Source organism: Vicia villosa, linkage group LG4, assembly GCF_029867415.1.
Source record: "Vicia villosa cultivar HV-30 ecotype Madison, WI linkage group LG4, Vvil1.0, whole genome shotgun sequence".
Lineage (NCBI taxonomy): Eukaryota > Viridiplantae > Streptophyta > Magnoliopsida > Fabales > Fabaceae > Vicia > Vicia villosa.
Window position 1 is genome coordinate 154,201,510 of NC_081183.1, and position 13,282 is coordinate 154,214,791.

General features: G+C 36.1%; 1 protein-coding gene across 1 annotated transcript; it reads left to right on the forward strand.

Annotated features, from left to right (window-relative positions):
• Positions 1–357: 357 nt before the first annotated feature.
• Positions 358–6,245, forward strand: LOC131595578 (putative elongation factor TypA-like SVR3, chloroplastic). Its single transcript, XM_058867961.1, has 14 exons — positions 358–721; positions 823–932; positions 1,014–1,217; positions 1,414–1,590; positions 1,768–1,920; positions 2,337–2,426; positions 2,673–2,807; positions 2,881–2,997; positions 3,188–3,339; positions 3,422–3,506; positions 4,231–4,325; positions 4,831–4,996; positions 5,113–5,308; positions 5,777–6,245. The coding sequence occupies exons 1-14, from the start codon at positions 517–519 to the stop codon at positions 5,908–5,910; spliced, it is 2,019 nt and encodes a 672-aa protein (XP_058723944.1). The 5' UTR covers positions 358–516; the 3' UTR covers positions 5,911–6,245.
• Positions 6,246–13,282: the final 7,037 nt, after the last annotated feature.

Genomic DNA, 13,282 nt, shown 5'->3' on the forward strand with positions numbered 1-13,282 from the left:
AAATATTCCATGTATTTTTTTTAATGAAGCAACTACATGCAACTTTGTTAGCACCGACTATTTTTTCCTTTTCCAACTCCTTTGCAACGTGTTGTATATACTGTCGGTTACGAAACCTTAGCCTCTCGAATACAATGGAGTGTTAGATATATTTTTCAATTAGTACAATAAATTTTACTAACCATGACTAAATTACAAGTGATCTAACAAAATGAATGTAAGATAAGATTAGCCGTCAATTAATCCTTAACAATGATGCTTACAATGTTATATTAGAGATGTGGAGCAAAGTAAGCCGTACAAAGGGAAACCTAGTTGGCCAACTCCCACACAGTCAGTCAAGTATCATATCCATTTCTGTACCACTAATATTACATTTCCAACTCAACGATAATATAAAAATTTCATTCATAGCCTCACACACTCCTTTCCCCCAATCCCTCATCTTTCTCTCTTTTCTCTGTAACTTCAACCCATTACACAGAGAAAGTGAGTCAGTGAGGGAAAATAGAGAAAATGGCACTCACTTCACAGAACTCTCTACTATTCTCATCCACTACACTTCCAAAGCACTCTTCTTCATCTTCTCGACTCTTCTTTTCCAAACGTAACAACCTTTTCGGACTTCCTTTATCTTCCTCCAAGCCAACTCTTCGAATTGCTTCGAGGAACAATAGGTCAATCCAATGTTCAATTTCCGAAGCCACTGAGCCGAAAACCGGTAATTCAATTCAATTCAATTCAGTTCAATCTCTCTCTATTCTCTACGGTTTTTAGTTGCTGATTTTATCATGTTTTGATTGAATTTGATTTGTATCTCAGAGGAGAAGAAGAAATTGACGCGAAGACCAGATATTAGAAATATCGCAATTGTTGCTCATGTTGATCATGGAAAAACAACTCTCGTTGATGCCATGCTCAAACAAACTAAGGTTAAACCATTTCACAATTTCTGTTATCAACATGAGATAATATAGATTTTATTTGTTTATTTATTGGCTGCTTTTGTGTAGGTGTTTCGTGATAATCAAACTGTACAAGAAAGGATAATGGACTCGAATGATTTGGAGCGGGAAAGAGGAATCACTATACTGAGTAAAAACACATCTGTTACATATAAAGATGCCAAGATTAATATCATTGATACTCCAGGTCACTCTGATTTTGGGGGTGAAGTAGAACGCATCTTGAATATGGTCGAAGGAATCCTTCTAGTGGTACTTACTTACTCACTCCAACTCTTTTTCCGATTCACTGGAAATGAATTGATAGTTGTTTTCAAAATGTGTTGGTTTCCTATGCCACGAAATGTGTTATACTTGCTCTCTAATGTAAATGCTTTAGTTTTTGAAGCTGAAAAATGTGTCTTCTTGTGATATATATGATTCATCAAGGTTCTATTGGCTTGTGTAGGTGGATTCTGTTGAAGGGCCAATGCCGCAAACAAGGTTTGTCTTAAAGAAGGCTTTAGAGTTTGGTCATGCGGTTGTTGTGGTTGTGAATAAAATAGATAGGAGTTCTGCTCGGCCTGATTTTGTTGTCAATTCTACATTTGAACTCTTCATTGAGCTAAATGCAACAGATGAACAGGTATGCTTGTGATATAACTCAAATAGTTTGTTTTCCGTGTGTTTTACAAATTAAGTTGGAACTTGGAAGTTTATCAGTAGTAAGTTCAAATGTGGTTTCCTTACTCACAATGATCTGTGGGAAAGGTATAAAATCTGTAAGATTTTGAGTTTTTTCTTTTTGTTTTTGTTTTTGTAGTGTGACTTTCAGGTAATATATGCAAGTGGTATTAAAGGGAAAGCAGGGCTGTCTCCTGAAGATCTGGCAGACGACCTTGGGCCATTGTTCGAATCCATCATGAGATGTATCCCTGGACCACGTATTGATAAAGATGGCTCACTCCAAATGCTTGTTAGTAGTTTTTTATAATTTTGCTTCGCAGTCTTTTCTATTCAATTGTTCTATTTATTTTCATTTTGTATAATGGTAAGTATGTGATTCTAATAATTTAATGCAACAAGGGAAACATTAATATAAGAAGTTGAAGATCTTTATCATTTGATTCAGTTGAGGGAAAATATTCTTGACAATCCTGTCTAATTTTTGTGTTACTTGGATCATACGATTTCCTTTTAGACACGAGCATTTATGAAGTGTGTGTAGGATATGATCTTTAGTCCAAGATTATAGTTTTAATAGACGATAAAATATTTCAAAATACCAATAAACTCTCAATTTTCACATTTTAACATCACGGCCAAATTATGTGAAGTATATATACAGCAGCATCTAATTAGAGTCATACCATACACTTATGCATCAACTAGGTTACAAGTACCGAGTTCGAAGGACATAAAGGGCGTATAGCAATTGGGCGCTTGGAAGCTGGGGTTTTAGAAAAAGGAATGGAAGTCAAGGTGTGTATCCCTTTTCCTTTATTTTATTGTTCAATATATGAATTCCTCCACGTAATGCTTCACTAATTTTACAAGGTGGTGAATATTTGTGCATAATAAGTGAAGTTTGCTGAATAACTATCATTTCCACGAACTCACTATTTTCATATGCATGACTCCTTTTCCATTTTTGGGAGAGATGGAGCAGAGAATATTAAGGCCTTAATTTCAATTTTGGTCTATCACTCATAGCATGGTTTTGCCCAGGTTTGTACTTCAGAAGATTCATGTAGATATGGAAGAGTTAGCGAGCTTTTTGTGTACGAAAAATTCTTTAGGGTCCCTGCCGAAAGGGTGGAGGCTGGGGATATATGTGCAGTATGTGGAATTTCTGATATTCAGGTAAAGGTTGAGAGTTTTTAGATGAAGTGCATAATATTGTATATCAGTATCCTTACTAGCCATTGCCTTTCAGATTGGGGAGACAATTGCGGATAAATTGACTGGGAAGGCACTACCGTCCATCAAAGTGGAAGAACCGACAGTGAAAATGGCTTTCGCCATAAACACTTCACCTTTTGTCGGCCGTGAGGTATGTATGTAGAATAATATTTTATTTCAGCAATAAAATATCTTCTATTTGTATCTTCTAGTTCTACTATGTTGACATCCGGATACTGTCTGTTGGACACAATAATTGCTATTAGATTCAGCTTGGTAATTTTTTAATTTTTTTGATAGCTACGCAAGAGAATGACTAAAACTTATTTTGTACTTTCCAGGGAAAGTATGTTACCAGTAGGAATTTAAGGGACAGACTTTATCGTGAGCTTGAGCGAAATTTGGCTATGAAGGTTGAAGATGGTGAAACAGCTGATACATTCATTGTCAGCGGGCGTGGAACTTTGCATATCACCATACTCATTGAAAATATGTAAGTGTGTGTCTGTGGTGTGTGGGAGAGTACTCTATTTCTGTCAATAATCCAATTCTTGAAATAATATCGCAATCTACAGGCGAAGGGAAGGATTTGAGTTCATGGTTGGGCCTCCCAAAGTTATCAACAAGAAGGTGAATGACAAAGTATTGGAGCCGTATGAGGTAAATTCCCAATCAACTTTTATTGCCATTTAAATATAAAAAATACTCAATCATTTCACAGATGCTGAATCCTAGTTATTTTCCTGTAAAAATGATATGCTTGTTTAAGGATAAAATCTAGCCTAATTGACATGATTAATTGCTTTGATTTTTCCTGTGTGTGTCTGTTACTTGATGGTCAGTTTGAAACTATAAATATTCCTTTTCTAATCTATTGTGTAATTGCATGTGTCAAAATCCCATCCTTTTGTATTACTAAAAGCACATGAATGATCTTTGTGTTAGCCTTCAAATTGTGTCCTATAATCAATAATCACAATTGTAAAATTAGCTTCTAAGTTCATTTTAAGCATTGAATCAACATTATAGGTTATACAAATATATTAAGATGATGTTATATAAGAAATGCAAGGCTTAGCAAGTGCAAGGCAAGGTTTCCTACAATAAATTCACAATGGTTCCAACTCTTCCCTCGACTCCTCTAGGTTACCCATTTTCTACATAAGAAGTGTCTATTCATTTTTTATGAGTTGAACTAGGATATTATTACAATGAAATGCAGGAACTTTGTTTCTTCCATTTATGCTAACAATTAGGATTGTTAGTCAAAGCTCCGAGTTGCTTAAAAGCTTTAAGTTTTGATATACTGTACTGAGTTTTCTCCGGAAAAGTTCGAGTCTCTTCACACATTTCATACATATTTTAATTTATGGAATGGTTGCAGATTGCAACTGTGGAGGTACCGGAAGTGTACATGGGAGCTGTTGTTGAACTTCTTGGCGGGAGAAGAGGGCAAATGTTTGATATGCAAGGAGTTGGGTATGTAAATTGTTATGCTACTACTTTTATTATGATATAATTTACCACCAAAGTTATAGCTTTATTATGGAAACATTACATTATGATAAAGCAAATTTTCTTAGAGAATTTCCATTATTGTTAGGATGTTCTAGTCAGTGGTGGTATTGTACGTTTGTGGTTTTATATTTTATATTGATATTGACTTACCTGTATCCTTATCCCTTCTAGAAATTCTGCTTTCGCTTTTCAAAAAAAGAAAAAGAAAATGCTGCATTCTCATGTCACTCCAACATTGTATTCAATTCCCAGATTTGTATGTGTCATAATCATAGGCTCTCTCAGATTCATTGTTTGTAATTGTGTGCTTGTATTTATCTAAATGTAATATGTTGATTTTATATATCATTTATTTCAATGAATATCAAATTTACTCTCTAAATTATAGTATATCCTACAGTTTAGTTTTAACCGTTAGATTAATATAGCATTCCGTCCTAATAATTTCAATATATATTTTTGGTAGATCGGAGGGAACTACACTACTCAAATATAAGATCCCAACCCGTGGTCTGCTTGGATTGCGTAATGCAATTTTAACTGCTTCCCGAGGGACAGCTATTCTCAACACTATATTTGATAGCTACGGGCCTTGGGCTGGTGACATGAATACTCGGGATTTAGGCTCGCTGGTAATGTCTGATTACCGATCATAATATTAATATTAATATGGATGACCTTGCTTTGAAATCCAAAACTCTTCTGTTTGTGAATGTTTCCTTCATTCATTCATAATCTGGAATTTCAGGTTGCTTTTGAGGGTGGAACAAGTACATCTTATGCAATCGCTAGTTCACAGGAGAGGGGGCATATGTTTATTGGTCCTGGAGCAGAAGTTTATAAAGGTCAAATTATTGGCATCCATCAACGCTCTGGGGACTTGTCCTTGAATGTTTGTAAGAAAAAAGCTGCTACGAATATCCGTTCCAACAAGGAACAATCAGGTGAGAAGCAGCTCCATTGCAATTAACACATACATATATTCAATTTATGTGGTTTGATTCAAATAATATATTCTTTTAATTAATTAATTATTTTAAATCATTAGTTTATCCCAAGCTACTTTGTTTGCAATTACTCTAGAACTATGGAGCACTAAACTTCAGATTGAAGGTGTGTCTAAGTGTCTGACACCAACATGACACTAACACTTGTAATTGCGTACAATTACTTTTATTTTCTATTATGTGTCTATGTGTCGGTGTCGGTAGCTTGTCCGTGCTTGTGTCTATCGATACTTTATATGAGCTCATTTTTTTGTTCATTTTGGCATTATATTTTCTTTCTTTTTTTTTGTTTATAATTCTTCCAATTTATTATCATCTAATAGCTTAAAAATGAAGTTCTAGTAAATTATCAATAAGCTAATAATATTTGATAAAAAAAATAATTTACGTTACTCCCTTGTGCAGTGATTCTTGATACTCCATTGGATTATAGTTTGGATGACTGCATTGAATACATTCAAGAAGATGAACTAGTAGAGGTCACCCCCAAAAGTATAAGAATGTGCAAGAATCCAAAACTTGCAAAGAAAGGAAAGTAGACTTCCAGTGATGCTGTGAAGCAGTAACTTGCAGATGTTTTATAAGGCAACTCTGCGGAAACTACATAACTTCACTACTGTTTGATGCAATGTCGCGTATATTTGTCTGAAACTGCAGAATGATATAGGAGTTGGCAAAATACCTTATTCATCATAGCAACTGTTCACAGTTGATTTAGAGGATAAAATCATACTGAATTTTGATCCATGTAGCCTACCCTACTTAATGGGATAAGGCTTGGTTGTTGTTCAAATTCATATTTATTGACAAGAAGGAACATCAAAATACGAATTGTTCATGATATGATAATGCAATGATCAATGAATTTACTAGACTTCATATACTGTCGATACTGTGTATTTTTTGCCTTTAATCATACGATTTTCAGAGGAAATAAACTTTAGTAATTTGAAGTTCGACTTAGAGGTAAATAAAACCTCAATTGCATATGTCTTATGCAACAGACCATGATTGTGTTACTTGTGCATGGACTTCATAATGCAGGGGGATTGGGTTAGGTTTTGCCATTAAATCATCACATAATTGGTATATAAACTTAACTCATTTATTGACTTTCACATTCATCTTCTTTCGTCTAAGAAAGTTGATGATTTTTGTAAAACTGAGTCCGAATAAGAAAGATCTAAAAGTAAAATGATTTATGTTAAAATTAAATCTAGTGATGGAGACTTGGGTCTTGAGAGTGTGCTTCTTCCTCTCAAGGTCCTGGGTTCGAATTCAGTTAGGTACTAACAATTCTTGTGTTAGGTTAGTCCATACAGAGTTGTGCTCTAGATTTAAACGGGACCCTCCGCTAGTAGACAGTGAAATTGATCCTTTTGATTAATCGGTCACAAGGTGTTGCACCCCAAAATTTGCCCACTTATTTATTCCCCAATTGGCCTTCACCTTACATTCATATGCATACCTCATATAGGCCATTCGTCCATTACATTCATCCATATCATGGTTACTATTCAGAATCGATAAGAAAAAAGCTTTTGCATAAGAAATTCCTGATAAAAAAGAGAGAATATCGGAAGTCCGATTGCATGGCCTCATTTCCATTGACATACTCCTAAAATCAGGGTCTCATCCTCTTCAATTCAAAGCGCTGATTAAAAGATACGATCCTCAGGTTCATCGGGGTTTTCAAATTAGGGTTTTGACCAAAGTCAACCCTGTTGACTTTTTGGCAACATTTAATCAGGAAATAATTTTGAGCATGAAGTATGGTTGCCTTGAAGAAATGTATTCATTAAATCTTCTCTGGGTGAACATTGATTGAGAATTAGATCGGAAGCGGATTAATCGGGAAATTCACCTGGGATCAAAAAATCAGGAAATGTTGACTTTTTGGTCAAGATCAAGGTCAACTGTCAAATATTGAAAGTTGGTTGAAAATTGGTCAAAGAAAGTCAACAAAACAAAATAAAATCAAGAAATAATTAAAGTTGTCATTTTTGGAAGTTAGTTGAAAAATGAAATTTCCAAAAGAAGAAAGTTTGATACTTAGAAATATTTTTGAAGGTTTTCAAATGACGGATCAGCTGACTTCATGACACATTTACGCGTGGTTAGAGACATTTTTTTGAGCAAAGTTTAACATGAAAGTTGTTCACCTCATGGCCCTCAACAACGTTGTAGTTGGGCGTTTTTTCAAATAAGGCATTGATTAAGAGTTATGGAAGTGTAAAGTTTGAAGATCACAAGTGAGTCCAAGTCATGTTGACGGCAATTTCTGGGCAGAGCAAGCAATACATCGAGCACTTGGCGTGCCACTTTTAAGAAGATTTTTAAGGAGTTGAAACTATTTTATGGACTCAAGTTCAACGTATTTCTATTCTACTCCATGGGTTCTATCGAACAAGCCAAAGATGAAGAATTTTATTCGTGTAATCGTTGAGATATGAAGCCATGAAGTAGGCTGATTGGAATTCGTAAACAGGGCCGGTCAGACTGAGCTGCGCGCGCGCGTGTTGCAGCATTACGTCAACATGTTCATAGCCTTTTTTTTCACACTCCCAGCCATTATTTCAAACACTTTCAAACATCCAACTTATTCTGTCACGCATTATCCTTATCATGAGACCAAGAGGGACTGATTTGAGCTATTGGTTAGAAAGTTAGAGAGCCATAAAGTCTACAATTCGAAGTTTGTTACAATGACGTAGCAGGCCCGGTCATTGCCGCCGCGTGAATTCAGTAGCGAATCAGTGAGTTCAAGGACCATTTGCTCATAGATTCCATCACTATTCCCAAGAATCCCAGCATCAATTTGGTTCTCCCATATGTCATCTTTGTATTGAGCATAGGTTTGTGCCAAAGGATACTCCATGGCATGAGTTATATATGTCGGAAGTTGGTGTCTTGCCCTAAGGCATACAAACTCCATGTGAGCAATACAAGTTCGCGTGCACGAGTACATACACCAGCATTGTTTTCAATTGTCAAGACTAATTCTGTATGTACCCAAAGAAAAGCAAAAGCTTACTCCATATGGCCATGCAAACCATGCAAAAATAGAAAAGAGGAAGGGGCTTTACTACAAAAACAACTACTTGCTCATTAAGTTTGGAAAGGAAAAGTCACACTACAACAATCCCCACCACAATACAATACACCCCACACGCTCCCACATATAAACAAGAGGTCTTCCACATTTCAGAGGAGGACACTCATTTTGGCTTTCTTTTTTTCCAGTTTCTTCACAACCTCTCTCTACTCTCGTTCTCCTCACTCTCCTCTTCATCCTCCCTTCTCACTCCACCTTAACCGTTCTAACAACCATAACAAACTCCATTATCTTCATCCACCTTCCATTATCGTCATCGGCAGTGGCTCTCACTCCTCACCGTCACAGAACCAACCTTTATCACCTACAAGCTCCATAACCAATTTCCTCCGACTGCTTAGCAAGACTCTGCTCGTACCATCATCATCATGGCAAGTTTTCAGGCATTGACATCAATTCCCCTAAGCTTCTGAGTTTATTTCTCAGAAGCCAAAAGGCCTTTCCATCATCATTCTCACAAAGAGTTAAGTTTCAGGAATAAGGCAAGCGTGAATCTTTTCCTTCATTCTCAATTCAAGATCTTGAACAAGTAAGTGTATTCAACTCCCTGAGCATACTAGTACTATTGTACAAGATAGATGACAGTCGATTTGCATAGTTTTGGATTCTTGAACTTTGATTTCGATTTGCGGGAATATGTTATTGCCTGAACGTTTAATTTACGTATTTGAGGCCTGTGAACAAAGATGAATGCGTTGATATGCTTAGGTTCAGTTTTGGTAAAGATTGTTCATGTTAGGGTTTTAAAATGTGATTCGTTTTGTGTGTTAGAGAAGGAATTAGAGAATTCTATGAGTGGATTCATGATCAGCGTGCAAAACCGAACAAAGTGGTGGTATTTGTTTTGATTTCTGGAGATTTAGGTATATCTCCGCCGGAGCGGAGCTCCGGCGTCTGTGTGTTTTGAATTTCAATTTTTCTCAATCCCTGACGTGGCACGATCCTGTTGGTTGTAGCTCCCATTTAATTGTTCTGTAGTTTTTATTCAATGATTGAAAGTAGTCGTGACGGTGTGTGATTGGCTGCAAGCGTTTTTGTCTCTTTCTCACTTAAATGAAAGTTGCCCAATTGATGCAAGGTGTCTTATATTCATGTCACGTTTTATTTCCATACTAAACCATATGCTAAAATGAAATAAGTGCTGAAACAAATGAAATAAAAAAAAATGAGTTTGTAGTGCAGACTGGGCCACGTTCCTCCTAGGCTTAGTCCATTTTCGTTTCTACACCACCCTGTTCAGGCCCATACGCGCTAATAAAGAGAAAACAATTCATTTCAAATTACTTTCTCACCCCCAGTAGGCAGATCTTTCTTTATTATTTCATTTTTGTTCTTCCTCTCATTTCTGATTGGTTAACCTGTTTTAATTCAAATAAAAAATGTGAAAAAATATGTTTTAGATTCCTTAATGTGTTTAGATAATTTTAATATTTTTCTAAGAATTTTTGGACTTATATCTTGGTATTTTTAATGGACTATTTTCTAAAGTGTAGTCGATTTTGTTTCGGTTTAGGTACCTTATGCATTTAGGCTTGATTGAATAACTTGCACACTGATTTTTTCCATTCCTTTTTGTGTACATTCAGTAGAGATATATAGGATGTTATGTATCAAAGAGAAAGTTCTGATTCTAAATTTTAGTATGGTTTTTAGGATAGTTCCTTTAGCGTTCGATTATTGTGCGTTTGTGTACGATTGTTGTTTGTTTTTGCCCATAAGGGATGATGCACCTATGCAATGCTTTTAATACTTTTTGAGGACATTTCTAGGATTGTTTAAGAGGTTTTAGTACCTGATTTGTGAATTTTAAGTCATCCTTTCATGCTTTGCTCGGATTTCCTTTCTTACATGTAAATAACTTGCTTTTAGTTAGCGATTGTATCATAACTTGTCCAAATGACCTATAATTTTGTATGAGACTTCTTGACTTGATTCCATGATTGTTTAGACACCTATTAGAGGTTATTAGTTACTGACTTCCATCATTTTATTACATTTTTCTAACTTCATTCACCATTTGAACTTACTAACTAGTTTTGACCTAGTTTTGTCTAGTTTTTGTTAGAACTTTGTGTTGTTTCAAGCTAATTGACTAACAAGGATTGGTATAAGGTCTTAGACCTATAAATGAATTAATATTCTACTGACCTCAAGCTTAGTTCGTGTGTTCATTTGCTTTTTGTTTTGATTAATTGATAGTTGTTCGCTAATTGTTAAGTAACGATTCATGCGATACTTTGGTAACTTTTTGTGGATATTTTTGTGAGATGTAATGATGCTTTTGTGTTTGATTTAGGACACTAATTTCCTTGGTTTTCTACTGCCCTAGGGCTTTATTCCCTATTTCTCATGTTTTTCCTCTTCTTTCACACTCTGATTGTTGTTAGTTTAAGAAGCGAGGATTGTTTGTTTTTCTTCCACCTTTTGTGGATTGTTTTCTCTTGGGATTCATTGTGTGTAGTCTCTCTTAGGAGTAGACTTGGTTAGGGACTTCATGAAGTCACCTACCTTGCTTGTTGCTTTGCTTATCTCTTACCATGTGCTTGCCATGTTCCATTAGGGCGGTGACTCCAATCTTCATTAAGATGAGTCATATAGAACAACTTAGATTGTAGTCTATGCATGATAACATAGGTAGAGATCCCTTATCCTTGACCTTAGGGCCATTCTTATTTGCTAGCATTAGGTTAGAAATGTATGTTCCCCTTTTGCATAACAAACAAAAATCAATAAAACACCATAAAACATTAATAAATAGTGAAAAATAATAAAATGGAATGGAAAATCTCGTCCCTCTTGGTTAAGGGGATCACTTGAGTGGAGATTCCTAAACTTAAAAAACACAAACCCAGAGTTGATTGAGTCTTCCTTGTTTAAGGTTCACTCGAGACGCTCGACATACTTTTGTTTTGCTTTTAAGAGCATGTTACTTAATAGATTCAGAAATTTATATAATGTGAATCTGTTTTTGATTGATTTTGAAATGGAGCATGGTGCTCTATTTATACAAGAAAAGTTTGATCATTCAAATTCTACATTTAAGGACGACCATCCTTATTCTATTAGTTTAAATCCCAACCTCCACTAGTGGAAGTTTAATGCAAAACATGACTTTTCTTATTCTATGAAATTAAAGCCTAACATCCACTAGTGGAAGTGTAGTGAAAAACAGGACTCATCATATTCTCTATTACTCCCCCCACAAACTCAGTGGTGTTTGACACTCTGAGTTTGTCTCGAAGGAAACAAAATTGAGGACGAGCCAAAGATTTTGTGAGAATATCTGCAATTTGAAACTGTGCAGGAACATGTTCAACTAATAGCGATTTGTTGAGTACTTTTTCCCTGACAAAGAATATGTCTAACTCCATATGCTTTGTCCTTGAATGCAACACCGGATTGTGGCTAAGAGCAACTGTACTTTGATTATCACAATAGATGACAGGAGTAGGAATAGGCAAACACAATTCGTGAAGCAACGATTGAACCCAAAGAATTTCAGAGGCAGCAAGAGCAAGGCTGCGATATTCTGCTTCAGCAGAAGACTTGGCAACAAGAGTTTAATTTTTAGACCACCAAGAGATGAGGTTAGGTCCCAAAAATACACAAGCACCAGAAGTTGAGCGTCTGTCATCCATATCTGATGCCCAATCAGCATCACAGTAGGCCCTGAGATGAATAGGAGCAGCAGAACTAGCTGGTTTGAACACCAATCCATAATCACTTGTACCTTTAAGATACCTTATAATTCTCTTTACGGCAGACCAATGAGAAACCAGAGGTTGAGACATAAATTGACACACCTTATTCACAGAGTAACCGAGCTCTGGTCTGGTAATGGTAACATATTGTAGAGCACCTACAATGCTCCTGTAAAGTGCTGGATCTTCAAAGAAATCAGTACCAGCTTTAGAGAGTTTAACTGCAGCTGGGAGAGGTGTAGTAATACTTTTGCAACCATCCATCTCTGCTCTCTGCAGGAGATCTCTCACATATTTTCCTTGAGACAGCAGTAAATTACCATTGAAAGTGCGCTTAACCTCAATTCCAAGAAAATAGTCTAGATCACCCAGTTGTTTGAGAGAGAAAACACTGTCTAGATTGGTAATGAGTTGTTGAATCATAATAGGTGAGGAACCAGTGAGGATAATATCATCGACATAGATAAGCATGTAGATGCAACAACCTTTGTTGTTGAATATGAGCAAAGAAGGATCACACTTGCATTGTTGGAAACCAAAACTAATTAATGTTTTTGTGAGTCGATCATACCATGCCCTTGGGGCTTGTTTTAACCCATAAATTGCTTTGTTAAGTTTACAAACCAGAGAGGCATCACTGAAGACAAAACCAGGAGGTTGAGTCATGTATACATCCTCATCAAGATAGCCATTAAGAAAAGCATTATTTACATCAACTTGCTTGAGAGGCCAACTGTTTGTGAGGGCAATGGTTAGAATAATTCTAACAGTGACAGGCTTGACAACTGGAGAGAAGGTTTCTGTGTAATCACACCCATACTTTTGAAGGTAACCCTTAGCTACAAGTCTTGCCTTGTATTTGTTCACAGAGCCATCAGGGTTCTCTTTGACACGAAAAACCCATTTACATCCGACAGCAGTCTTTCCAGTGGGTAGAGAATTAGAGTCCAAGTGTTGTTTCTCATAAGAGCATTATATTCAGTTTCCATTGCTTGAGTCCATTGAGGTGAGGTAAGGGCTTGTTTCACAGTGGTAGGTTCTACAGTGGTTAAAAGAAGGGTAGGAAATTGACGGGGTCTAGGATTTCCAGTTTTG

Coding starts and splice junctions, on each gene's coding strand:
- LOC131595578 (XM_058867961.1), top strand. CDS start 517: ATGGCACTCACTTCACAGAACTCTCTACTATTCTCATCCACTACACTT. Junction 1,218..1,413: donor TCGAAGGAATCCTTCTAGTG/GTACTTACTTAC, acceptor TGGCTTGTGTAG/GTGGATTCTGTTGAAGGGCC. Junction 2,998..3,187: donor CACCTTTTGTCGGCCGTGAG/GTATGTATGTAG, acceptor TGTACTTTCCAG/GGAAAGTATGTTACCAGTAG.